At 47.5% G+C, this 26,837-nt stretch overlaps 1 protein-coding gene across 1 annotated transcript; it reads left to right on the plus strand.

The window, feature by feature from the left end:
• Positions 1 to 1,017: 1,017 nt before the first annotated feature.
• Positions 1,018 to 26,837, plus strand: smim1 (small integral membrane protein 1). The gene is made up of 3 exons (XM_085967514.1): positions 1,018 to 1,100; positions 18,682 to 18,823; positions 23,710 to 26,837. Exons 2-3 carry the CDS (start codon positions 18,720 to 18,722, stop codon positions 23,834 to 23,836), a joined length of 231 nt encoding a protein of 76 aa, XP_085823640.1. The 5' UTR covers positions 1,018 to 1,100; positions 18,682 to 18,719; the 3' UTR covers positions 23,837 to 26,837.

The following is a 26,837-nucleotide window of genomic DNA, read 5'->3' on the forward strand; positions in this document are numbered from 1 at the left end:
TTTAACCAGCATTTGAACATTGTTGAATGGGACTCTGTACATTCATGCACAGAATCCCGCTGACCCTGATTACACAGTGAGGCAGAGCTGGCAGTATTAATCGAATTTGTTGCCCCTATGTTGCTCTAAGCAAATGCCAGTTTCCAACCAATACCTGAGGTACACCATGGCCCAGGTCTTATTCACCTTTTACAAGTCTCTTAGTTTTGGAATGTTCTCATAATTTCACTGAAAATGTTCACAAGTTATCTTGTTTTACTAACATGTAAATGATGCACTTGGATGTTGGAGTCCTGATATCGTACAGTATTTTCTCTTACTCAACAGAATGTATCCATTTGACGGCAAAAGATAAAAGTAATTAAAGCTTTGTGCAGTCGGCTGTCTAATCTCAATGAAATTTATTTCTAGGGTCTATTGGTTCCACAGATCTCTACACTGTATTTACTCGTGTGCAAACAAGTTCTCAGCCCAAGGCCAGGTCACTGTTCTTTCCAATTTTGTTTTCCCTGAAGGGATCATGGGGGGTGGTAAATAGGTGCACTGAGTGATTTACAAGTTAATAAGTGGCCTGGAAGGGACGAGGCTGAACACTTTGACCCTAAAGGGCTTCAGTTTACTGGATTTTGCAATGTATTACAACAAAACAAGCTATTCAGAGGCCAGCACCTGACCAGAAAGTCCAACTCTGCACTTTGACTTCTTCCTGGCTAGGCATTCTGCAGCGGAGTAGCTGAGGTCTCAGGATTTTATTCCTCGCTGCTCCACGGGAGTCGGCTATCAGTGGCAGAAGTTATTGGTCATGCTGTGAAGTAGCTGTGTTGTCTCTCCCAGTCCCACATGACAGAACTCACTGCCAGGCAAACTGCACAATCCGTAAACTCCTCCAAGTTTTCATTGCACAACCATCTGGAAGCCATCGCCCTGGCATTTTCTGATTTACAGCAAACTTGTAAGAATTTTTAAGATTTCAGCCGTTTGTTCAGCAACGGTGCAAGTGTTTGGCAAAAATCTGTTCTGGCTGCTTTCAAACTTTGAAGCAATTTCCGAAAGGGGGACCAGTTGCTTTGTAAAGAAGTGTTTACTAAATACTGTTTCGGGTAAGTTAATCTCCTTATTTATTTTGATTTGAAATATTTGGTAAAATTTCAGTTTAAGGCTTGTTTCTGTTCTTAAGTTTCGTAATAAGACACCATTTCAGACTATGGTTGGAGCAGAGAAATGGACCTTTGCTGCAGATACTTGCAAGGGCTTTAAATAAAATTATTTGCTACTTGGACTAAGATTCAATTTGTGATTTTTTTTGTCTCATAAATTAGTTCTGTCATCCTAGCAAGTGTTACAATGTGGGGTTTATTCAATCATATATTGTGATATGAAGCTCTATTTGATAAGCATCAGCAACACTATTAGTATTTTTGTTCACATAAGTTACAATGCACTGTGAACCTGAGGGTGCATACACAAACTTAAATTACCCCCAGGCCTGTTTTATGAGTGTTCCGCATTCGATGCTGAGTTACTCTTAAGTGGGACACACCATTCTTTACAGTAAACTACATGCTGCTAGCTGGCCTCTGCATCTGACTGGGTGAATGTGCTCCCGGGTGGGGTACAGAGCCATCCCAGGTTCAGTTCCTACCTGAGCACAATGTGGCCAATAGTAGAGGGTGCTGCAGTTAGCACAGTCTCTCTGGGGCAGGGAGATCATCAAATAAGTCAGAATTTCCTACAGTGACTAAATTCCAAAGTACTTAATTGGCTGTAAAGCGCTTTGGGACGTCCTGAGGTCGTGAAAGCCGATATATAAATGTGCTTCCCCCACCCCGGCCCCCACCGGCCCCTCAAGCTTATCCTCTTAGCTTGGATCGGACCACCCCCCATCAGACCCTACCCCCATACAAAGACCTCTCGGTCTAGGGTCGGACCCCCGCCCCTGGGGTCGCACTCCCCCTCACCCCCAGGGTCTGGGATCGGACCCCGCCCCGGGGTCGCACTTCCTCTCACCCCCAGGACCTGGGATCGGACCCCAGCCCCTGAGGTCGCACTCCTCCTCACCCCCAGGGTCTGGGATCAGACCCCCACCCCCCGGGATCGCACTCCCCCTCACCCCCAGGGTCTGGGATCAGATCCCCACCCTAAGGGTCGCACTCCCCCTCACCCACAAGGTCTGCGATCGGACCCCCGCCCCCGGGATCACACACCCACGCCCCCCCCCAGGAATGGACCCCCAGGGACGGGGATTGAAACATAGAAACATAGAAGATAGGAGCAGGAGTCGGCCATTCAGCCCCTCGAGCCTGCTCCGCCATTCAATGAGATCATGGCTGATCATCCAAATTCAGTACCCTGTCCCTGCTTTCTCCCCATATCCCTTGATCCCTTTAGCCTTAAGAAATATATCTAACTCCTTCTTGAATATATTTAAAGAATTGGCCTCAACTGCCTTCTGTGGTAGGGAATTCCACAGGTTCACCACTCTCTGGGTGAAGAAATTCCTCCTCATCTCAGTCCTAAATGGCTCGCCCCTTATCATTAGACTGTGACCCCTGGTTCTGGACTCCCCCGCCATCGGGAACAGCCTTCCTGCATCTAGTCTGTCTAGTCCTGTTAGAATTTTATAAGTTTCAATGAGATCCCCTCTCATTCTTCTAAACTCCAGTGGGTATAAGCCCAATCGACCCAATCTCTCCTCATATGTCATTCCTGCCATCCCAGGTATCAGTCTGGTGAATCTTCGCTGCACTCCCTCCATGGCAAGAACATCCTTCCTCAGATAAGGCGACCAAAACTGCACACAATACTCATGGTGTGGTCTCACCAAGGCCCTGTACAACTGCAGCAAGACATCCTTGTTCCTGTACTCGAATCCTCTCGCTACGAAGGCCAACAGACCATTTGCCTTCTTAACCGCCTGCTGCACCTGCATGCTTATCTTCAGCGACTGGTGCACAAGGACACCCAGGTCTAGTTGCACTTCCCCTTCTCCCAATCTATTGCCATTCAGATAATAATCTGCCTTCCTGTTTTTGCCACCAAAGTGGATAACCTCGCATTTATCCACATTATACTGCATCTGCCATGCATCTGCCCAATCACCCAACCTGTCCAAATCATACTGGAGTTTCTCGGCATCCTCCTCACAGCACACACGCCCACCCAGCTTTGTGTCATCTGCAAACTTGGAGATATTACATTTAGTTCCCTCGTCTAGATCATTAATATATATTGTGAATAGCTGGGGTCCTAGCACCGATCCCTGCGGTACCCCACTAGTCACTGCCTGCCACTCGGAAAAAGAGCCATTTATTCCAACTCTTTGCTTCCTGTCTGCCAACCAGTTCTCTATCCAAGTCAGTACCTTGCCCCCAATCCCTTGTGCTTTAACTTTACACGCTAATCTCTTATGCGGGACGTTATCGAAAGCCTTCTGAAAGTCCAAATACACCACATCCACTGGTTCTGCCTTATCTATTCTACCAGTTACATCCTCAAAAAATTCCAGTAGATTAGTCAAGCACGATTTACCTTTTGTAAATCCATGTTGACTTTGTCCGATCCTGTCACTGTTTTCCAAGTGCTCTGCTATTACATCTTTTATAATGGACTCTAGCATTTTCCCCACTACCGATGTCAGGCTTACCAGTCTATAATTCCCCGTTGTCTCTCTACCACCTTTTTTGAATAGTGGAGTAACATTAGCTACCCTCCAATCCATGGGATCAGAGCACCCCCCCGCCGCCCCACCCCACGATCCCAGCAGCAGCTGCAGGCACCCTACCTGCCCCTACGGTCTGCTCCAGACCACTCTCCGCCCGACTGGAAGCCAACCTGTCAATCAGGCTGACTTCCAGACGGGAATCCTGTTAAAAAAATGTCACCTGCTGTGGAGTCAAAATTTCCGGGTTTCCCGTCTGAAACTCCACCCTCCCGCCTACGAAAGCCGCCCCTGTCACTCTGGGGGCCACCGAGTCTGGAAGTGACACAAGTGTGGACGAGAGCTTGATTAATGGCCGAGGTGAGATAGGGTTCGAGAGGAATCGCTATCACAACCTCTGCTTGTATAAAATGTCTATAGCTTTTTTTTAATTATTAGATATCTTGTTTAATTGCCAACAATGGAAAATGCATTATTGTATTTCCCTATTTTGAGATCGATAGATTTTTGGACACTTGGAGAATCAAGGGATATGGGGATCAGGCGGGAAAGTGGAGATGAGGTAGAAGATCAGCCACGATCTTAATGAATGGTGGAGCAGGCTCGAGGGGTCAAATGGCCGACTCCTGCTCCTATTTCTTATGTTCTTATTATCAGAACTAACAGAGCTGTGCTCGCGCTATCCAAAATAAGCATGTTTTACTTTCTGTTGCCAGTATATAGGTTAGTATTATAGGTGTGGATAGTGGGGTCAGGGGTTACTCTCAGTCTGACGAAAGGTCATCGACCTGAAACGTTAACTCTGTTTCTCTCTTCACAGATGCTGCCTGACCTGCTGAGTACTTCCAGCATTTTCTGTTTTTATTTCAGATTTCCAGCATCCGCAGTATTTTGCTTTTCGTGTTATTCTCCGTCTGTTTTACTGACATTTGAATTATTTGTTTGCCCACCTATGCCACCCATCGATTGCTGAAAATGCTGTTGGCTGTGCACAGAATCTCTCAGCCACACATATATCTACGCTTAAGAATTAAAAATCTAATGACAGCCAGCCGTAGCTACCAACACAGTGTCAGCCGTGGCTCAGTGGGCAGCACTCTCTCGCCTCTGAGTCAGGAGGTTGTGGATTCAAGTCCCACTCCAGGGGCTTGAGCACAAAAATCTAGGCTGACACTTCAGTGCAGTGCTGAGGGAGTGCTGCACTGTCAGAGGTGCCGTCTTTCGGAAGAGGCGTTAACCCGAGGCCCCGTCTGCTCTCTCAGGTGGACATAAAAGATCCCATGGCACTATTTCGAGAGAAGAATTATTCCCGGTGTCCTGGGGCCAATATTTCTCCCTCAATCAACATCACTAAACAGATTATCTGGTCATTATCACATTGCTGTTTGTGGGAGCTTGCTGTGCGCAAATTGGCTGCTGCGTTTCCCACATTACAACAGTGACTCCACTTCAAAAAGTACTTTATTGGCTGTAAAGCACTTTGAGACATCCGGTGGTCGTGAAAGGCGCTTAACAGTACATTCCAGCCTGGCCCAGCAGCCACAGCACAGCCTGATCTGTACAACTCATGCTCAGATATTAATGACGTAACTCCCAGGCTCAGCCAACATCACTAACCCTTAAGAATCAGTGACCCATCCACACCTCAAGCCTTGTAACAGAAAACAGTACAAAACAGACACGTGACTTGGGTTTGCCAAACAATAAAATGCCGAGAGAAGGGGATAAATCAGAAATAGACAGGTTACACATACTGTACAGAACCAGCAACCAGTCCTCTGTTTGCTGGGTTTGGGTGACTATAACCGAATGGAAGGATGAGTCATTCAATCCGTTTGGGATTTCTTTCCCTAACTATACGGATGATCTCCAATAGCCAGAAAATGATCTCTGGTGTGGGGGCTGCCGAATTCAAAGGTCAATACAATTCCTACTAAGGTAGAAATGCAGTGGTTATGTTACTGGACAACTAAACTCTCCCCACGGCAGAAGGCAAGCAGAACCCCCTTTGGGGGCTGGAATTTAGGACAGAAACCAGTGCCACTGGGGCTCCGGCCCGTGCAAAGTGCCGCCTCCAATTCTGATGGGGGATGGGATGGGCTTCTCTTGTGCTCTCTCCGTCTGCAGGAGGCGTATCTGAAGGACTTCCTGGACTACCCTGAGAATTCCGCCCAGGACATCATTGTAAGGCCTCAACCCAATTCTTGCCAGCTGAGAGCTGGCATGCATCTCATTTTAGGTATGCTTGGTGCTGCTCCTGGCATGCTCTTCTACACTCCTTATTGAACCAGGGTTGGTCCCCTGGCTTGATGGTAATGGTAGAGTGAGGGATATTCCAGACCATGAGGTTACAGATTGTGGTGAAATACAATTCTGCTGCTGTTGATGGCCCACAGCGCCTCATGGATGTCCAGTTTTGAGCTGCTAGATCTGTTCTGAATCTATCCCATTTAGCACGGTGGTAGTGCCTCACAACACGATATAGGGTGTCCTCAGTGTGCAGACGGGACTTTGTCTCCACAATGACTGTGCAGTGGTCACTGCTACCAATACTGTCATGAACAGATGCATCTGCGACTAGTAAGGAAGAGGTCAAGTAGGTTTTTCCCTCGTGTTGGTTCTCTCACCACCTGTCGCAGGCCCAGACTGGCAGCTATGTCCTTCAGGACTCGGCCAGCTCGGCCAGCATTGTTGCTACCGAGCCACTCTTGGTGATGAACATTGAAGTCCCCCACCCAGAGTACATTCTGTGCCCTTGCTACCCTCAGTGCTTCTTCCAAGTGGTGTTCAACATGGAGGAGTACTGATTCATCAGCTGAGGGAGGGCGGTAGGTGGTAATCAGCAGGAGGTTTCCTTGCCCATTCTTGACCTGAAGCCATGAGGCTTCATGGGGTCCGGAGTCAATGTTGAGGACTCCCAGGGCCACTCCTTCCCGACTGTATACCACTGTGCTGCCACTCCTGGTGGGTCTGTCCTGCCGGTGGGACAAGACATACCCAGGGATGGTGGAGGAGGAGTTCGGGACATTGGCTGAACGGTATGATTCTGTGAGTATGACTATGTCAGGCTGTTGCTTGACTAGTCTGTGGGACTCTCAATTTTGGCACAAGTCCCCAGATGTTGGTGAGGAGGACTTTGCGGGGTTGACTGGGCTGGATGTGCCGTGTCCGTGTCCGTCGCCGGTGCCGAGGTCGATACCGCGTGGTCCGTCCGGTTTCATTCTTATTATTGTGTTTCGTAGCGGTTTGTTACAAATGAGTGTCTCGCTCGGCCATTTCAGAGGGAAGTTAAGAGTCAACCACATTGCGGTGGGTCTGGAGTCACATACAGGCCAGACCGGGTAAGGACGGCAGATTTCCTTCCCTAAAGGATATTAGTGAACCAGAGGGGTTTTTACGACAATCCGATAGTTTCAATGGGTTCCATTACTGATACTAGCTTTTTATTCCAGATTATCTAATTCACTGAATTTAAATTCCCCAGCTGCCGTGGTGGGATTTGAGCTCACGTCTCTGGATCAATAGTCCATGCCTCTGGATTACTAGCCCAGTGACATCACCACTCTGACACCATTCCCGATATCACGCCTTTCACATCCTCAGAGTGTCCCAAAGCGCTTCGCAGCCAAGGAACTATTTCTAAAATGTAATGTAGGCAAACACTGTCAATCGTCAATCTGCACATAGCAACAGAACACAAGCAGCAATGGATAAATGACCAGTTCATCTATTTTTAGTGGTGTTGGTTGAGGGATAGATGTTGGCTAGGACACAAGAGAACTACCCTGCTCTTCTTCAAATATACGGCAGCCAGCTATTTTGAAAGAGAGCAGTGTAAACACTAAAGCCGTTCAGTTACTTTACCTTGCATCGTGAGCGGGTGAAGACTCCCAATTCTCGAGTGACAGTCCTTGCCACAGATACGACACAGGGTCTGAAGCTCCACAGTACTGACTCTTGGGACATGAGGCATAGAAACATAGAAGATAGGAGCAGGAGTAGGCCATTCGGCCCCTCGAGCCTGCTCCGCCATTCAATGCGATCATGGCTGATCATCCAAATTCAGTACCCGGTCCCTGCTTTCTCCCCATACCCCTTGATCCCTTTAGCCTTAAGAAATATATCTAACTCCTTCTTGAATATATTTAATGAATTGGCCTCAACTGCCTTCTGTGGTAGAGAATTCCACAGGTTCACCACTCTCTGGGTGAAGAAATTCCTCCTCATCTCTGTCCTAAAACCCCTTATCCTTAGACTGTGACCCCTGGTTCTGGACTCCCCAGCCATCGGGAACATCCTTCCTGCATCTAGTCTGTCTAGTCCTGCCAGAATTTTATAAGTTTCGATGAGATCCCCTCTCATTCTTCTAAACTCCACGGTGGCATAGTGGTTAGCACTGTTGCCTCACAGCGCCAGGGACCCGGGTTCGAATCCGGCCTCGGGTGACTGTCTGTGTGGAGTTTGCACATTCTCCCCGTGTTTGCGTGGGTTTCCTCCGGGTGCTCCGGTTTCCTCCCACAGTCCAAAGATGTGCGGGTTAGGTTGATTGGCTATGATAAATTGACCCTTAGTGTTAGGGGGATTAAATACGTGGGGTTACAGGGGATAGGGTGGGATATGTGTTGGTGTAGGGGTTACGGGGATCGGGTGGGATATGTGTCGGTGCAGGCTCGATGGGCCGAAATGGCCTCTATCTGCACTGTGGGGTTTCTGTGATTTCTGTGAGTACAAGCCCAATCGACACAATCTCTCCTCATACGTCATTCCTGCACTTTCCTCTTTGCTCTCTCTCAGCTCCCTCTCTTCAGCCTCTTCAGCTCCCTGGTGCAGTGCAGCCCTCCAGTGTGGCCTGTTGTTAGCCACATCTTGCCAGCTTGTGATATCAATGTTGAAAGTTTTCAAGTGAGCTTTGCAAATGATTTTGAACCTGAGCCTAGCTCGGCCCAGCAGCCGTGAAGAATCTGTAACTTCTCCACACAAGAGGCCCGTTGTAACATGACTATCTTCCATCCAAGATAGATAGCCAAGGCCTCTGTGTTTAAGAAAGGGTTTTAGACTCGGCAACTTAGCTTCCTTAATACTTCGGTGTCAGGTTCTTTATCTTTCCACTTGATATTTAGAATACAGCAGGAGTGGAAAGACTTGAGCCTTCTCTCATAAAGAAAAGAAAGACTTGCATTTCTACAGCGCCTGTCACAACCTCGGGACGTCCCAAAGCGCTTTACAGCCAATGAAATACTTTTAAAGTGTAGTCACTGTTGTAATGTGTGAAACGTGGTATCCAATGCCTGTTGTCGGTGGTCCAGGTCTCGCTACCATACAGCCATGAGCTCAGAATCCATACTTGGTACGAAGGGCCTCTTTCTGTGCTGTATAAATCTATGACAGACCCATACCTTGGTGTTCAATCTCAATTTCCTATTATTAATCAATTGGCTGAGTGTGCTGGTTACCTTTCCGATGAGCTAATTAAGCTTGTCGGCCAGAGATAAGTTGTACAATACAATTAATCCTAGGTAACAGAAGCTGTGCATGACTTGCAGCGCGGTGTTAACTATTGAAACCTCTGATACGATCAACGAACCTTGTGCCATGATCATTTTCTTCTCTAGACTGATGGCGAGACTAAGTTCATCTCCAGCTAGTGCGAAGTTGTCGCACAAGCAGTTGCAGCTTTAGTTCCCATTGTGGGATAAGCACTGCGATGTCACTGAAAATAAATTCCCTTCTCAGCCGATGTTTCATTTTGCTTTCTGTGCTTGTGTGCAATATTAAAGAGTTTTGCCATCTGATCTGACCTTTGGCACGAAGTGAGAAAGCACAATGAAACAGCAGAGAGAGGAATATTCCACAGAGTGAAGTCAGGACTCCTCGTTATCAGTCATCCAGTTGAGGATGGACACATTAACGTGAATGAACTAACACTGATTGTTTTTAGCAACATCTATGGTAGCACAAGTAATGCCATTAAACACTGAGACTGGCAATGATGGTCCTATATTACTAATTGTCCTGGGGTTTAGATAATCATAACTTAACTGTATCTCAACCTCAGCTGGGTTTTGTTCAAAGACAGTGTTACAAGATTGCAGTACGGCTTAACCAAGCTAAGTTTACAATATATATTCAAAGTGTTACTGACAAGATTCCGGCATTCTGCCATTCCACTGAAATGTAAACATAAAATTACATAGAATGTATAGCACCAAAACAGGCCATTCGGCCCATCATCTAGACTGGTGTTTCTGCTCCGCCCGAGCCTCCTCCCACCCTATCACTATATCCTTCCTCCCTCATGTACTTATACAACCTTTTCCTTACAGTAGACCGGCTGCTGTGGCACTGAGTAGTTCTGCCTCACTCTGGGAAAAGCACAGGTCCTCCTTTGACATGGCAACTTTATTTTTTATTCATGAGATGTGAGTGTCGCTGGCAAGGCCAGCATTTATTGCCCATCTCTAATTGCCCTTGAGAAGGGTGGTGGTGAGCCGCTGCCTTGAACCACAGAGGGCAGTTAAGAGTCAACCACATTGCTGTGGGTCTGGAGTCACATATAGGCCAGACCAGGTAAAGGCAGCAGATTTCCTTCCCTAAAGGGCATTAGTGAACCAGATGGGTTTTTACATCAATCCAAGAGTTTCACAGTCACCATTACTGACACTAGTTTTTAATTTCAGATTTATTTAATTAACTGAACTTAAATTCCCCAGCTGCTGTGGTGGGATTTTGAACTCATGTCTCTGGATCATTAAGTCCAGGCCTCTGGATTACTAGCCCAGTAACATAACCACTGTACTACCGTACCCACAAAGAATTAAATTAGAAAGGAGCATTCAAACGAACCGGCAACAATGGAAAGGACATTTTATGCAAACAAGGGGCGACAGTGCACAGTGTTCCAAGGTCATAATGTATCAGCATATTTAATCATGCATTCTACAACTGATTCACATTGCCCAGATTCTTTGTTAGATCACTGTCCTGATGGTCCAATTCAGAACTGCGCTGCTCGGTGGGATCGAGTCATACAGAGCAGGAAGGTTCCCGGCTCGATCCCCAGTCTAAACAGGGTCACCAACCCGCCAGGATTGCCCTGGCGTCTCCAGGAATTGAAGACTAATCTTCAGGAAACTGCTGCCAGCAACAACCGGGAGAAAAATTATAATTTTCTTTGAAAACTTTAATTTCTTAGTTATAAAAACAAGTAAAAGGCGGTTTGACAGACTGTCAAGAATGATGTAAACGGGTAATGAAGAGTCTGATCGGTTTCAGTCGGGGTGGGAAAGTGGTGTGACTAAAGGTGGGGCCACGGGAACGGGTGATTGGAGGGGAGAGGTCATGTGATGAAACCTCTAGGAAGACGTCCAACCAGAGTTGGCGACTCAAAGTCTGAGCAAAGTTAGCTGGTGTCAGCCAGGCTGGTAACAGGACTTGTGCTTACGTGTCCCTGGAGAGAAAGGATCACCTGAGATTCCTGTTCCTGACTGCTGGCTAGTGACTCCTGCACAAGCGTGGTTAAGTTCTGCAGGATCAAGTGCAGATGCGATGCCCACTCACTCCCTCCTTGGGAGAGTAGCCTTCTGGCACTTACATTGAAGAATGGCCATTTGGGCAAGGTACTGCAGGATATAGGAACAGGAGGAGGCCATTGAGCCCCTCGAGCTTGCTCTGCCATTCAATAAGATCATGGCTGATCTGATCTTGGCCTCAACTCCACTTCCCTGCCCGTTCCCCATAACCCTTGTGTTATGTATTGTGTGTTCTCCTCCCACCTGTGGTGGTGCTGTCACAGGAGATAAATGGTTGGGTGTTCTCTGTTAAGTTTAGCTCTCTTTGTTCGGAACTTGCCAGAACTTCCTTTCCTTCCAATAAAGCACTTCATGTTTGAATCTCTGAGTTCTGAGTCCTAAATTGTGTCTAGGTAGAAAGGTACCAACACAACAAGTGGCAACAAGGAGCGGATGAATCTGTGTACGTTACGGGTGCAGTGAGTAAACAGACATTTTAATTTGAAACGTGAGATGGCTACTATATTAGGAAACATCGGTGATTTTGATGAAAATGTGGAGCAATGGAGCACATATACGGAAAGTTTTGACTATTTTGTATTGGCGAATGCGGTGGAAAATGAAAAGGTCGTGCCTACCTTTTTGAGTGTAATCGGGCCGAAGACATTCAATTTACTTTGCAGCCTCGTGCAGCCAGATAAGCCAATATTCTGGCATGGATAGAGGATTGGCTATCTAACAGAAGGCAGAGAGTTGGGATAAATGGTTCATTCTCAGACTGGCAATCAGTAAAAAGTGGTGTTCGCAGGGGTCAGTGCTGGGTCCCCAACTCTTTACAATCTATATTAACGATTTGGAGGAGGGGACCGAGTGTAACATATCAAAGTTTGCAGATGATACTAAGATGGGAGGGAAAGTAGTGAGTGAGGAGGACATAAAAAACCTGCAAGGGGACATAGACAGGCTAAGTAAGTGGGCAGAGATTTGGCAGATGGAATACAATACTGGAAAGTGTGAGGTTATGCACTTTGGCAGGAAAAATCGTAGAGCAAGTTATTATCTTAATGGCAAGAAACTGGAACGTACTGAAGTACAAAGGGATCTGGGGGTCCTGGTGCACGAAACTCAAAAGGTTAGTATGCAGGTGCAGCAAGTGATTAAGAAGGCCAATGGAATGTTGGCTTTCATTGCTAGGGGGATAGAATATAAAAATAGGGAGGTATTGCTTCAGTTGTACAAGGTATTGGTGAGACCGCACCTGGAATACTGCGTACAGTTTTGGTGTCCATACTTAAGAAAGGACATACTTGCTCTCGAGTCAGTACAAAGAAGGTTCACTCGGTTAATCCCGGGGATGAGGGGATGGACATATGAGGAGAGGCTGAGTAGATTGGGACTCTACTCATTGGAGTTCAGAAGAATGAGAGGCGATCTTATTGAAACATATAAGATTGTGAAGGGGTTGGATCGGGTGGATGCGGGGAGGATGTTCCCGATGATGAGTGAAACTAGAACTAGGGGGCATAGTCTTAGAATAAGGGGCTGCTCTTTCAAAACTGAGATGAGGAGGAACTACTTCACTCAGAGGGTGGTAGGTCCATGGAATATGCTGCCCCAAAAAGCTGTAGAAGCTACATCATTACATAAATTTAAAACAGAAATAGACAGTTTCCTAGAAGTAAAGGGAATTAAGGGTTACGGGGAGCGGGCAGGAATTTGGACATGAGTCTAGGTTCGGATCGGTCATGGCCCTGTGGGTAGCGGAGCGGGCCCAGGGGCCGTGTCGCCTGATCCTGCTCCTATTTCGTGTGTCTACTTCTGTTAGATTCAGGAGATGGTTCTGTGATAGTAGATTGGCGGTTAGGATCAGATCAGCCATGATCTTATTGAATGGCGGAGCAGGCTCGAGGGGCCGATTGGCCTACTCCTGCTCCTATTTCTTATGTTCTTATGTTCTTATGAACTAAAACATATGAGCAACTGGTGGAAATTCATGGAGCACATTTTTCACCAAAACCTCTGGTTATTGCTGAGAGATTTAGATTTCACAAACGGAATCAAGAGGAGGGGGAATCAGTGACGATGTTTATTGCTGCTTTAAAAAGGTTATCAGAACACTGCCAGTTCAAGGAGGTGCTGAAGGACACCATTTGAGACAGACTCGTGTGTGGTCTGCAAAATGCAGCCACACAGAAGTGCCTTCTTACTGAGGACAACCTTACTCTTGAAAAGGCCATTGAAGTTAGTGTCTCCATGGAGATGGCGGAAAAGGAGGCTGACCAGTTGAGTTCAACAGGGAGAGTTCACAAGGTGTCGTCTGAGCCTAAAGGTGCGCGGAACGGCACATGTTACCGTTGTGGGAAAACGGGCCATCACACTAATGACTGCTGGTGTACGGAGCTGGAATGCCGAAATTGTGGCAAAAAGGGTCACATTGAACGCGCCTGTAGAGGTAAAAAAAGAACAGACAGAGCTGGGAAGCATGGAAGCAAAATGTCTGTATTTGGACAAGAGAGGAAAAAGAGTGTTCATTCAGTGCAGTATGATGGAACAAGCAAAACAGAGGGGAGCGACACCTCTGAGGAGGAAGAGGTGCACATACTGACGGTTGCAGGTGATTCAAATGGCTACTGGGTGTCACCACTGGTGGCGGGACAATCAGTGCGGATGGAGGTGGACACAGGCGCGGCTGTGTCCCTTGTTTCAGACACTGTCTACAACAAAATGCTAAAGCATCTTACCCTTCAGCCAACAAACATTGTGCTAAAGACGTATACCGACGAACCTGTGGCCATGAGAGGCGTCATTGAGGTGACAGTTAAATTGAACGGACAGACTGCAAAACTGCCACTATATGCGGTAAAGGGAAATTACCCATCGCTACTGGGACATGCGTGGCTAGAGAAAATCACGCTGGACTGGTCTGCAGTCCGCATGATGTCAAAAGGGGAGTCAGGTCTGACTGCAGTGTTAAACAAACATGCAGAACTCTTCAATGGGGAACTTGGGAGCATGAAAAAGATCAGCGTGAGACTGGACATTAAACCTGACAGCAAGCCGAAGTTTCACAAAGCCCGACCTGTACCCTATGCAATTAGGCCAAAAGTTGAGGCTAACTTGGAGGCCTTAGTCGAGAATGGAGTCCTGGAGCCTGTGAGCGTGAGCAAATGGGCCACACCCATTGTTCCTGTCCTGAAAAAGGATGGATCTGTTCGAATCTGCGGGGATTTTAAAGTGACTATTAACTCGGTGCTGTCTGTGGAACAGTACCCTCTTCCCCTCATTGATGATCTTTTTACGGGCCTGGCCGGAGGGCAAAAGTTCAGCAAAATAGACTTATGCCAGGCTTATCTACAAATGCATGTCGATGACAAATTAAAGGAGCTGCTGACAATTGTGACACACAAGGGGCTATACAGGTACTGCCGCCTTCCGTTTGGAATTACGTCAGCCCCTGCTCTATTCCAAAGGGCAATGGATCAGATTTTGAGTGGACTGCCAGGAGTCCAGTGCTACCTGGACGACATCCTTGTCACTGGGACAAATGAGGAGGATCATCTTCTGAACTTGGATGCGACACTACAATGACTGAAAGAGTACGGACTCAGAGTTCGTAAAGACAAATGTGAATTCTTTCAGTCTTCAGTTGAGTACCTGGGGCATGTGATTGACGCTACTGGCCTGCATAAGGCGCCGTCAAAGGTCAAGGCGATCGTGGAGGCCCCAGCACCCCAGAATGTGAGCCAGTTACGTTCATTTCTGGGGCTACTTAACTACTATGGGAAGTTTATTCCAGACTTAGCAACATTGCTGAAGCCGTTACATCAGTTGCTATGTCAAAGCAAAACATGGAAATGGATTGAACTGTGCAACGAAGCTTTCGCCCAAGCAAAGAAAGCATTGCTGAAATCGGAGGTCCTGACACACTTTGACCCAAAGCTACCCGTGCAGCTAGCATGTGATGCATCACCATATGGTGTGGGAGCAGTCATATCCCACATCATACCTTCGGGTGAAGAGAAACCTATCGCCTTCGCATCACGCACCTTGAACAAGGCCGAGAGTAACTATGCACAGATCGAGTGCGAGGCCTTGGGAATCGTTTTTGGAATTCAAAAATTTCATCAGTACCTGTTTGGGAGAAGGTTCACACTCCTGACAGACCACCGTCCATTGACTTCAATCCTCGGGCCCCACACCGGAATTCCGCTGCAAGCAGGATGCAAAGGTGGGCTTAACTGTTGTCAGGATACACATACGACATCAAATATCGCAAATCAGACTTGCACGGCAACGCAGACGGTCTCTCGAGGCTACCCTTGCCTGTTACTCCCCCAGAGCCTCGTCAGATAGACATCTTCTACTTTAGACAAGTGGAGGGAGCACCTGTCACTGCAGTTCAGGTGCGAAGGTACACCCGCAACGATCCAGTCCTGTCTGAGGTAATGGACGATGTCATTCGAGGGAGAGCTATAGGAGGTTCTCCTAGTTTGAAACCTTACGTTTCAAAAAGAAATTAGCTCTCCATCCAGGCAGGTTGTCTTCTTTGGGGATGCCGTGTCATCATTCCGCCACCTCTGAGGGAACCTATTCTGCAACAACTTCATACAGGCCACAGTGGGATGGTTCGGATGAAGGAAATGGCAAGAAGCTACTTCTGGTGGCCAGGTCTCGATGGGAATATTGAGAAGAAAGCCAAAACATGTTCCCCATGTCAAAGGGTCCGGAATGTTCCACAGCTGGCAACCCTACACCCCTGGGATTGGCCTGCAGAAGTGTGGCAGCGAGTACATGTGGACTTCGCCGGTCCTTTCGAAGAGAAGATGTTTATGGTGGTTGTAGACGCTCGTAGCAAGTGGCCGGAGGTCGTTGTGATGAGGTCTACCACGGCAGAGAAAACAATTGAGAAACTTGGTGAGATGTTCAGCCGTTATGGCTCACCGGAACAACTCGTAAGTGACAACGGTCCACAATTTGTATCACAGGAGTTTGCAACCTTCCTGCATGTGAATGGTGTCCAACACATCAGGTCTGCGCCCTATCATCCCTCTACTAACGGCCAGGCAGAAAGGTTCGTGCAAACTTTGAAGCACGCCTCGAAGGCATCGCAAGGTCAGGGCTCAATCCACCAACGTCTGAACAGCTTCCTGTTGTCCTACAGGAACGAGCCACAACCAAAACTTCCCCCGCTTCGCTCATGATGAAGAGGCAGTTGCGGACAAGTTTTGACTTACTCAAACCTCCAAGGGCAGAGCAGGTTGTCCATCGTCAACAACAAGCTCAAGTTGAAAAGAGAGAGAAAAGAGCCAAGGAGAGACGGTTTCATCCGGGAGAGCACGTCCTAGTTCGAAACTACAACACTGGACCGAAATGGGTTCCTGCTACGGTGATCGCGCAGACGGGCCCTGTGTCTTACACGGTTGAGACTGCTGAGGACGTCGTCTGGAGAAGACACACAGATCAACTGTTGCTAGTAGCAGAGACAGCCACAGAGGCTCCAATGGCTGGTTGGCCTGAACTGTTTCCGGATGATTCCGCAAACCAGCATCCTTTGCCACAGTGCTCTTCTCCAACACAGGAAGTCAAAGAGACTGTTCCACCTGTGCAAACTCCTGACTTTCGACTGACACAGGCACCTTCTCCATCCAGGCCTGTGTCAATGCCTACTGCTGTGGAAGCCAGCGATGACCGCCGGTATCCTGTCAGAGAGCGGCGGCCTCCAAGACGCTTGGATCTGTAGGCTTAGTGACTTACCCACAAGACTGGGGCAGAATAAACCCCAGGGTAAAGTCAGGGGTTGAGGCAGTCTACCTCTACCCTAGGTTCGTTGAGTGCATTGAAAGTAACTTACCTGTTGAGGAATAATGTGGACCTTCCATTTAAGAGGGGAGGAAATGTTATGTATTGTGTGTTCTCCTCCCACCTGTGGTGGCGCTGTCAGAGGAGATAAATGGTTGGGTGTTCTCTGTTAAGTTTAGCTCTCTTTGTTCGGAACTTGCCAGAACTTCCTTTCCTTCCAATAAAGCACTTCATGTTTGAATCTCTGAGTTCTGAGTCCTAAATTGTGTCTCGGTAGAAAGGTACCGACACAACACTTTGACTCCCCTGTTGCTCAAATATCTGTCTATCTCCACCTTGAATATATTCACTGACTCCGCCTCCACAGCTCTCTGGGTTAGAGAATTCTAAAGATTCACGACCCTCAGAGAGAAGAAATTTCTCCTCAACTCTGTTTTAAATGGGCGACCCTTTATTCTGAAACTATGCCCCCTAGTTCTAGATTCCCCCACGAGGGGAAACATCCTCTCTGCATCTACCATGTCGAGCCCCCTCAGAATCTTATACATTTCAATAAGATCCCCTCTCATTCTTCTAAACTCCAATGAGTATAGGCCCAACCTGCTCAACCTTTCCTCATAAGACAACCCCTTCATCCCAGGAATCAACTTCGTGAACCTTCTCTGAACTGCCTCCAATGCAAGTATCTCCCTCCTTAAATATATATCACCTTTCACATCTTCGTCTCAAAGTACTTCACAACCAACTAATTACTTTTAAAGTGTCGTCACTGTTGAAATGCAGGAAAGCACAGCAGGCAATTTGCACACAGCAAAATCCCACAAACAGCAAGGCAATAAATGACGGGTTAATATGTTTTGGTGATGTTTGTTAATGGATAAGTGTTGACCCGGTCATCTGGAAAATCTCCCCGCTCTTCCTTTCGTGTCACGGGATCATTTTACGTCCACCGCAACAGGCAATGGGGCCTCGGCTTAACTAGAAGACAGCACCTTCGTCAGTGCAACACTCCCTCAGTACTGCCGAGATATTGTGCTTAAGTTCTGGAGCACGTGTGCTTCATAAAATCTCAAATGCAAAAGAAAATATCCTGTAAATAAATAGATAATAAAGGCTTTAAATCCATGCTAGAGGACTGCATCAATGATCAGGAATCAAGGAAAGTTGAAACAAGTTTGTTAGGCAAGGGTACAGGAAACTCTTTTTTATCCGGCACCGACGGGACTGGCGTGGTGCCGGTTTATCAAAAAGTCCGGATTACAGAGAGGTATAGTAAAAGGTACGAGAGCCCCGTACACAGCAACAAATCCAGGCATCCCTGTTGCATAGCAACAGGTGCAGGAACCCCGGTTACACGGCCACAGATCCAGGAACGGCCACTAATATGAAGTAAAACTTACCTGAACCTACTCCTGAATTTTGCCGGTTAACAACGATTTCCGGTTATTTAGGTGCCGGTAAATCGAGAGTTTCCTATATTAAGGGTGTGGCACCAAGGTGGGTAGATGGAGTTCAGATACAGATCAGCCAGGCTCTAATTGAATGACGGATCAGGCTCGAGGGGCTGAATGGCCTCCTCCTGTTCCTAAGTTGCATTCTGGCCTTATTATCCAACTAACCATAGGATGCTGACTTAAAAAAAACTTTTGGTTCACGGCTTAGACGAACTACAAGCGCCTTTCAAGCCTTAAAAGTACAAGTTTTGTGTCGTAACAGATCCTGCCAATCTTCAGCACCAACGACTGAGCTTAACAATGAACACTCACGAGACAGATGTGCAGTATAGCCGATGGAATGACAATGCTCAGGACCAGGTCACCATCAACGTTTCTGCAATAGAAGCAACAGGCTGTGAAAGGTAAGGCTTATTTCGAGTAAGATTATTCCATAATCCGCCATGTACTTTGACAGTCATGGGCAGAAATATGATTAATATTGCCTGGGACCTTCAGAGGATTTGAGTATAAGAGTAAAGACGTCTTACTGCAATTATATAGGGCCCTGGTGAGACCACACCTGGAGTATTGTGTACAGTTTTGGTCTCCTTACCTAAGGAAGGATATACTTGCCATAGAGGGAGTGTAACGAAGGTTCACCAGACTGGTTCCTGGGATGGGGGGATTGTCCTATGAGGAGAGATTGAGTAGACTAGGCCTATATTCTATGGAGTTTAGAAGAATGAGAGGTGATCTCATTGAAACATACAAAATTCTTACAGGGCTTGACAGGGTAGATGCAGGGAGGATGTTTCCCCTGGCTGGGGAGTCCAGAACCAGGGGTCACAGTCTCAGAATAAGGGGTCGGCCATTTAGGACTGAGATGAGGAGAAATTTCTTCGCTCAGAGGGCGGTGAATCTTTGGAATTCTCTACCCCAGAGGGCTGTGGAGGCTCAGTCGTTGAGTGTATTCAAGATAGAGATCGATAGATTTTTGGATATTAAGGGAATCAAGGGATATGGGGATAGTTCAGGAAAGTGGAGATGAGGTAGAAGATCATCCATGATCTTATTGAATGGCGGGGCAGGCTTGAGGGGCCGAACGGCTGACTCCTGCTCCTGTTTCTTCTGTTCTTATATCGTTATCTGTCTGGTGTTTCAGCTGAGAGTTTAAATGGAGGAGCTCTGCACAATTTAAGCTTGTTACTTTTAATCAGTAACATAATTAAGCTGGAAAGGTATCATTGTCTGATTATGTTTTACAAGCCATCTGAAGTCAGACTAACTGATATCTTTAAAACATGGTGAGTGAAATCTCACAGAAATTACTTCTAATACTATTAAATTAAAAAATAAATAAAAGCCTACTGAACAGGCGTGTATTTTACATTTGCTTTTTAAAAAACCTGTCATTTCTGTTCGCTTTTCCCTTATTTTCTGCCCTCCCAAAAGCTGTGATTGTTGCTAGGAGACAGTTGTATGGGAGCCGCTCTCCACGAGCACCCGCCAATGGCCAATCTTCATCTTTCCGCCTGGACCCTGGGGCATAGCTGAGCTGGGTCCTGCTCACCGCCAGCTGCAATCATTGAACAGTGATCAGGAGCAAGACCCCTGGCGGATTTATCCCCTCCAGAGCCTGGGAGCACAGAGTCCAATTATCGCATTGCTGCTGCCCTGCCTGGCGCCTGCTCACTCAACCGTCAAGGAACAGAATCTGGGACCTTCCCAGTCTGTCTGTGTCCCAGCTCCTGGCAGACTGGCACTGGCAGTGGCAGAGAGGCCAATAACCAGGGGGCATGGATTGAAAGTCATTGGTCGGAGGTTTAGAGGGGAGTTGAGGAGAACTTTTTTCACCCAGAGGGTGGTGGGGGTCTGGAACTCACTGCCTGAAAGAGTGGGAGAGGCAGAAACCCTCATCACATTTAAAAAGTACTTGGATATGCACTTGAAGTGCCATAACCTACAGGGCTACGGACCAAGAGCTGGAAAGTGGGATTAGGCTGGGTGGCTCTTTGTCGGCCAGCATGGACACGATGGGCCGAATGGCCTCCTTCTGTGCTGTAAATGTCTATGATTCAAAGCGTGCCAGGTCCTTGTCTAAAGCTGCCAGGCCCATGTTGAAAGGAAGTTTATTGGCACTTTCTGAAGACAGAACGACATCTGCACTCCTTCCTTGTAAACCCATTAGTGCTGGGCGCAGTTTCTGAGGTTCTACTGGTTAGTGTTATCACAGACTGAATAGTCCCATTCAGATCATGTATCCTGTGAAAGTGTCCTGTTCAAAGCATTTGTTGCAGCACTGTTAGTTGCCACTCTGGACATTTTTCCAGCTGTCTTGATGCTGCAGCGACATCCTGGGCTTTCACCGTCTTCAGGTTGTTGCAGATGCGGGCGGTGGACTCCATCACCTTGATCGTACGCGTGGAAATCATCTCCACAACCTCCACATGAAATCAATGTTGCCATAATGTTGAAAGGTGCAGCTCCAACAACACTCAAGAAGCTCAACACTGTCCGGGACAAAGCAACCCGTTTGATCGGCACCCCATCCACCACCTTAAAGATTCACTCCCTCCACCACCGGCGTACCGTGGTTGCAGTGTGTACCATCTACAAGATGCACTGCAGCAATTCACCAAAGCTTCTTCGGCAGCACCTCCCAAACCCGCGACCTCTTCCACCTAGAAGGACAAGGGCAGCAGGCGCATGGGAACACCACCACCTCCAAGTTCCCCTTCAAGTCACACATCGTCGCTGGGTCAAAATCCTGGAACTCTCTCCCTAACAGCACTGTGGGAGTACCCTCACCGCACGGACTGCAGCAGTTCAAGAAGGCGGCTCACCACCACCTTCTCAAGGGTAACTAGGGATGGGCAATAAATGCTGGCCTTGCCAGCGATGCCCACATCCCATGAATGAATAATAATAAAACAGAAGCTGCCTTGTCCGTTTAAATGAAGTGTCCTTGATGTTGAAGTGAGTTGTGAGAGTGGTTTTGAGTGAAGAAGGTGCTTGAGTGTTTGGAGAGGTTGTTCTGTGCAGAAGTGAGATTCCCTGACACCCAGTAGCTGAGAGAGAAAGGTTCTGATGGGTAAGGAGGCGGGTGAAGCTGTATGAGTGACAGAGGATGTGTGTCAGCACTGGAACTTTGACTTACCTTGGCCACCCATCTGAGGTCATTAGAAACATAGAAGATAGGAGCAGGAGTAGGCCATTCGACCCCTCGAGGCTGCTCCTCCATTCAATGAGATCATGGCTGATCATCCAAATTCAGTACCCTGTCCCTGCCTTCTCCCCATACCCCTTGATCCCTTTAGCCTTAAGAAATATATCCAACTCCTTCTTGAATATATTTAATGAATTGGCCTCCACTGCCTTCTGTGGTAGAGAATTCCACAGGTTCACCACTCTCTGGGTGAAGTAATTCCTCCTCATCTCTGTCCTAAATGGCTCGCCCCTTATCCTTAGACTATGACCCCTGGTTCTGGACTCCCCCGACCATCGGGAACATCCTTCCTGCATCTAGTCTGTCCAGTCCTGTTAGAATTTTATGTTTCAATGAGATCCCCTCTCATTCTTCTAAACTCCAGCGAGTATAAGCCCAATCGTCCCAATCTCTCCTCATACGTCATTCCTGCCATCCCAGGTATCAGTCTGGTGAATCTTCGCTGCACTCCCTCCATGGCAAGAACATCCTTCCTCAGACAAGGCGACCAAAACTGCACACAATACCCAAGAACCTCTTGCTGCAATAGGTGGCAATTCTTGGAGTGGTATAAGTTTCACTGGCAAGTTCTGCAGATAGCCTGCACCACTCTCGTGGGACCTCCTGCCTCAGCGCCCCTCAGATTGTCCCTCTTAGACCCCACTTCTGCCAGCAGAATGTGCACAGATGCATCAGAAAATCTGCCGGGCCCTTGGACCTCCCTAAGGCTGTTGCTCCTTCTGCCGTCTTGCTGAAAAGTGATATTGCCCTTCAACTGGCCGCCGTCTTTTAAATGTTGTACCGGAACTGTATTTCCCTCCCTCCCAGTGGCAGTTTTCTAGCCGCCAAACTGACCTAAAGTTCTGGGAGGAGATTGCAGTTGGTTTTGCTGATAATGCCACTATATCAGTCGTCCAGATTGATGGTTCCATTGGCTGGAACACCAACCTTTCAAACTGAGTTAAAACTAATGAAAACCTTTTCTGAAAAAAATAAGCGTTTAAACTTTAAAAGTAGGGGGCAGAGTTATCAGAGGTAGAGTGATGGAAAAGATAAAAAAATAAAGTTAAAATAAAACAGAGTTGAAGAAGCAAAGGATAAGATGAACCGTTTGCTGAATTGTGACGATCTCGGTGGATTGGGGCCACAGTAACAATAATAAAACTATTCCAGTTGTTTGAGGAAAAACCCAAGAAGCTGCAGATGCTGGAAATCTAAAACAACACTGAGTTCCGGTGAGGAGTCCACGCTTTAAACTGCAGCTCCTCCGCTCAGGCCACAGACGCTGACTGCCAGCATCATCTCTTGCTGCTCCAGCTGTTTGTGAATATCTTTGTTAACGTCATATTAATGGTCCCGAAATTCTGCCGGGATTCTCCCGCTCTCCCGCTGTAATTTTGGCGAGAGGTCAGCGGAACCCTCGGAGGAACAGTGGCAATGGATGAATTCGGCCATTTAGGCCATTCCTCTGACACAGGAACATTGTTGCCCTGGTATTGTGTTGAGATAGACACGTGCACAGAGGAGGGTACAACACTATCAGCAGCATAGTAACATCACTACATTGCCAATCACAACAGTATCAAAGGCCGAGTGTTTATTTCTGTGTCAAGGTGCATAAGCTGAAAATGAATAAAACCGGTTGGCAGGCTCGGTAGAGCGGTTGCTCTGAGCTTGACCGCTCTTTAAGGGGTTATTCTAATCTCGAGCCGTCTTTTGTCTCTCCACTAGTCCTATCACCATCTCGTCTGGTTTTGAATACCTCTTAATGTCTCTTCACTTCTCTTTTGTTCTTTCATCCCCATTTCCCAGCCCCCAAACTGGCCTTTTAATCTGTTTCATTTCCTGTGTTTTTTCAGTCCTGACGAAGGATTTCGACCTGAAACGTTGACTCTCTCTCTCCAGGGACGCTGCCTGGCCTGCTGAGTTTTTCCAGCATTTTCTGTCGTTATTTCGGATTTCCAGCATCCGCAGTATTTTGCTATCGAATTCTATTTTGCTGTTGTTGTGTGCAAACATCCATTTGCTTCAACCATTTTGCCAAAGCTTTTAACGCTGATCTGATTTAAATGGAGCTCTTCTTTTGTTTGTTTCTCTTCTCAGGGTATATAATAAATTATGCACCGGAAAACTCGGCATTGTGATGAAAGTACTTGGAGGAATTGTGGTGTTTTGGACCATTTTCATCATTGGATATGTGACAGGGTACTATGTGCACAAGTGCAAGTGAGGGCCAGACCCCTGGGAGTTACTGCAGGCCTATCGGGACATCCGGGAATGCAGTAAATAATCTGGAGCTCTTTCAGATCTGATCTCCACAGAAGCTGCCTGCCTTCTGTTTGAATATAATGAAAGTATAAATATTGTGAAAGGGTTAAAGACCACGGTTACAGAAGAGAAGTTAATTCCATTATCTTTTTCTTTCTCTTACGGTTGAAAATGCATCCGTCAGATAACTTATTGGAGTCGGCCGGTGTTTGAAAGGCGGACTTCAAATTAAATCCTGATGTAGTTTGCTTTGACTTTTTTAAAGGAACATTGTTGCCCTGGTATTGTGTTGAGATAGACACGTGCACAGAGGAGGGTACAACACTATCAGCAGCATAGTAACATCACTACATTGTCAATCACAACAGTATCAATGGCAGCCCTACAAAAGAACTTTAATTATTTTTCTTTTTTTTAATTCAAACTGAAGTGCCTCCCTCCTAATGCACCATTCCATTTTTACTAATGCAAAATACTGCGGATGCTGGAAATCTGAAATATAAACAGAAAATGCTGCAAACACTCATCAGGTCAGGCAGCATCTGTAGAGAGAGAAACAGAGTTAACGGGGGCGATTTTCCCAGCCCTGGGGAGGCGGGTTTGGAGGCGGGACTGCCGGGAAAATGGCAGAAACTGGGGGCGGGTGCCCATCCCGCCCCAACCTGCCTCCGTGCCATCTTCCCAGGTGGCGGGTCCCCGACCCACGCCGGGTCCCGTCTCCTGGAAGCGGGAAGGGGATTACAGCCACTTAGCTGCCTGTTAACAGCTAGTTAACAGGCAGTTAAGAGGATTATCCCCATTTTTCCAACAGAGGTGCGGGCTTCCCAACTTCGGGAAACCCCGCCAGGGCCACCGAGGCAAGCAGTGGGTCTGCGGGGGTCTGCGGGGTCGAAAAGTGCGCTGTGGAGGTGAGTGATGGGTGCAAGTGTGGAGAGGTAAGTATGTGAGGTGAGCGGAAAGTCTTAGAAAAAGTTTCCTGACCTTTGTTTCATCCTGCAGGCTTCAACCGTTGGGAATCGGAGACTCCGGCATCTCACCGGCAGAGATGACAGAATGGCTGCTGCATTCTCCGATGCAACAACCATCTGATTTCTGCTCAGGAAAGAGGTTTGGTGAGTCTTGAGTACAAGAACTCACCGAACAACAGAGAATGTCAGTGTTTGACAGTTTCACAGAGCTGTCAAATGATGACGGCATACGCTGACATTCTCTGTAACCGGCTTTCCTTTAATTGGCCTGCTGAGCCCGCTGGGTGGGCTTAACAAGGTCAATCAAGGGAAAATAGCGTGGGTTGGCCGGACGTCGATGGAAGCGGGACTGAGGCCCGACAAGCAGCAGTCCTGCCTCCAACGCGCCCCCATTGGCAAAATCGCCCCCGTTAACTCTGTTTCTCTCTCCACTGATGCTGCCTGACCTGATGAATATTTCCAGCATTTTCTGTTTATGTTCCATTTTGACTCCCTGGTTGTATTACTGAGGTATACGCACCAGGCCGGTCCCAGGCTTGATTCCTGGCCTCTGCTGTTAATCGGTCTCAATGCCCTTTGGGTTAGGGAGGGAAATCTTCCAATGTTGCTTCTCCTGATCGCTATCCAATGACCCCCGCCCTGCTGAAATATGCATGTGTGTAGACACTGGGTGAGGAGACGATCAGGCTGTGATGCCCTCCAAGGTCGCATGACCTGCCAATGAACGATGAGTTTCTGACACATCAGTTAAGTGAGGTACGGGTGCGCATGCAGTGCCTGTGGAACTGTACCCCAGTGTGGGTTAGTACCTTTCAGGAGAAGAGGAGAGAATATTGGAGCTGTGGGGGGGCGGGGGGGGGTGGTGGCTGGGTGGAAAGAACCTTAAATAATAGTTGACTTCCTAGTTATCGTTCCTCAATAAACTGAAATCTCACTGGCAGTAAAGTGCAGCTGTGTGCAGGTGTCTGAGTGTAGATCGGCAGGTCTCCCCACACCAGTGTCAGCAATGTAACTGCAAATTCCACTCACGCTGCTGCTCAAAGTGCCAGCATTATTTATACCTGGTGCAGTGCAGGCAAACTTTCAAAGTCCAGTGCTCAATTTACCAATCCATTCGCAGATTGGCCAGAATCCCTTTCCCAGCCCCAAGTACATTGCCACTTCTGGCACGGGAGTGGGAGGGCTGGCCAACCTTAGGACTATTGTGTCAAGAATAATCCTCGCCAGACTCAGTGAATAATTGCACCTTCTAGTGTAGTATTGAGCCAGACCCCCCCGATTCAATGTTCAGTGCTGAGTGCGCTGGTTTTAATCGAAGGAAATGTGCACATTGAGGGTAATTTTCCAATTTTCCACTTCTGGCGGGAAGCCTGGCCAGCTGGCGCCACCTGTTGGAAGCGTGGGTGCCATCACAGACCATTTACCGATCATTTAAATTAATTGATGGTGGGTAAATAATGTGCAGTGCACACCAGCGGGTGAGGCCTCCCACCTCAAACACAAGCCAGGAAATGATCTCTCCTGCATGTGCATTGACATATTTAGACGTAATATCTGCAAATCCATGTGCACGCATTGTACAGATAATACACATCTATACACACACAAAGATGGATGTAAGATTTGAGACCCGATTTTCCCGGATTCTGCTAACACCTTGGAGCCTCTCTGGTGCCGGGTGCAAGTCAGAAGATTGAGCCCCTGACTTGGCGCAAACAAATCATGTTGTGCCAAATTTCCCAAGGCACTTTTGGAGCCAGAAGGAGGTTGCACTGCAGGTATATGTGAGCCATGCCTAAACAGAATAATTATCAAAACTGCATCCCGCACTGAATTTCATATGTTCGGGTGAAGCTCTCCCGCAGTGCACGCCTCACCTGTTTAAAATGGCCATCCGACAGGGGAACGGGCCCGGTCTGCTCTGTAAACAAGGCCGCAGTTGTATCACTGGATCCTGAGGTTTGCCAGTAAACGTTTCTCTACTTGTGCATTGAA

This window comes from Somniosus microcephalus, chromosome 25, assembly GCF_052327205.1.
Source record: "Somniosus microcephalus isolate GS21.2 chromosome 25, FLI_Smic_1.0, whole genome shotgun sequence".
In the NCBI taxonomy this organism is placed as follows: Eukaryota; Metazoa; Chordata; class Chondrichthyes; order Squaliformes; family Somniosidae; genus Somniosus; species Somniosus microcephalus.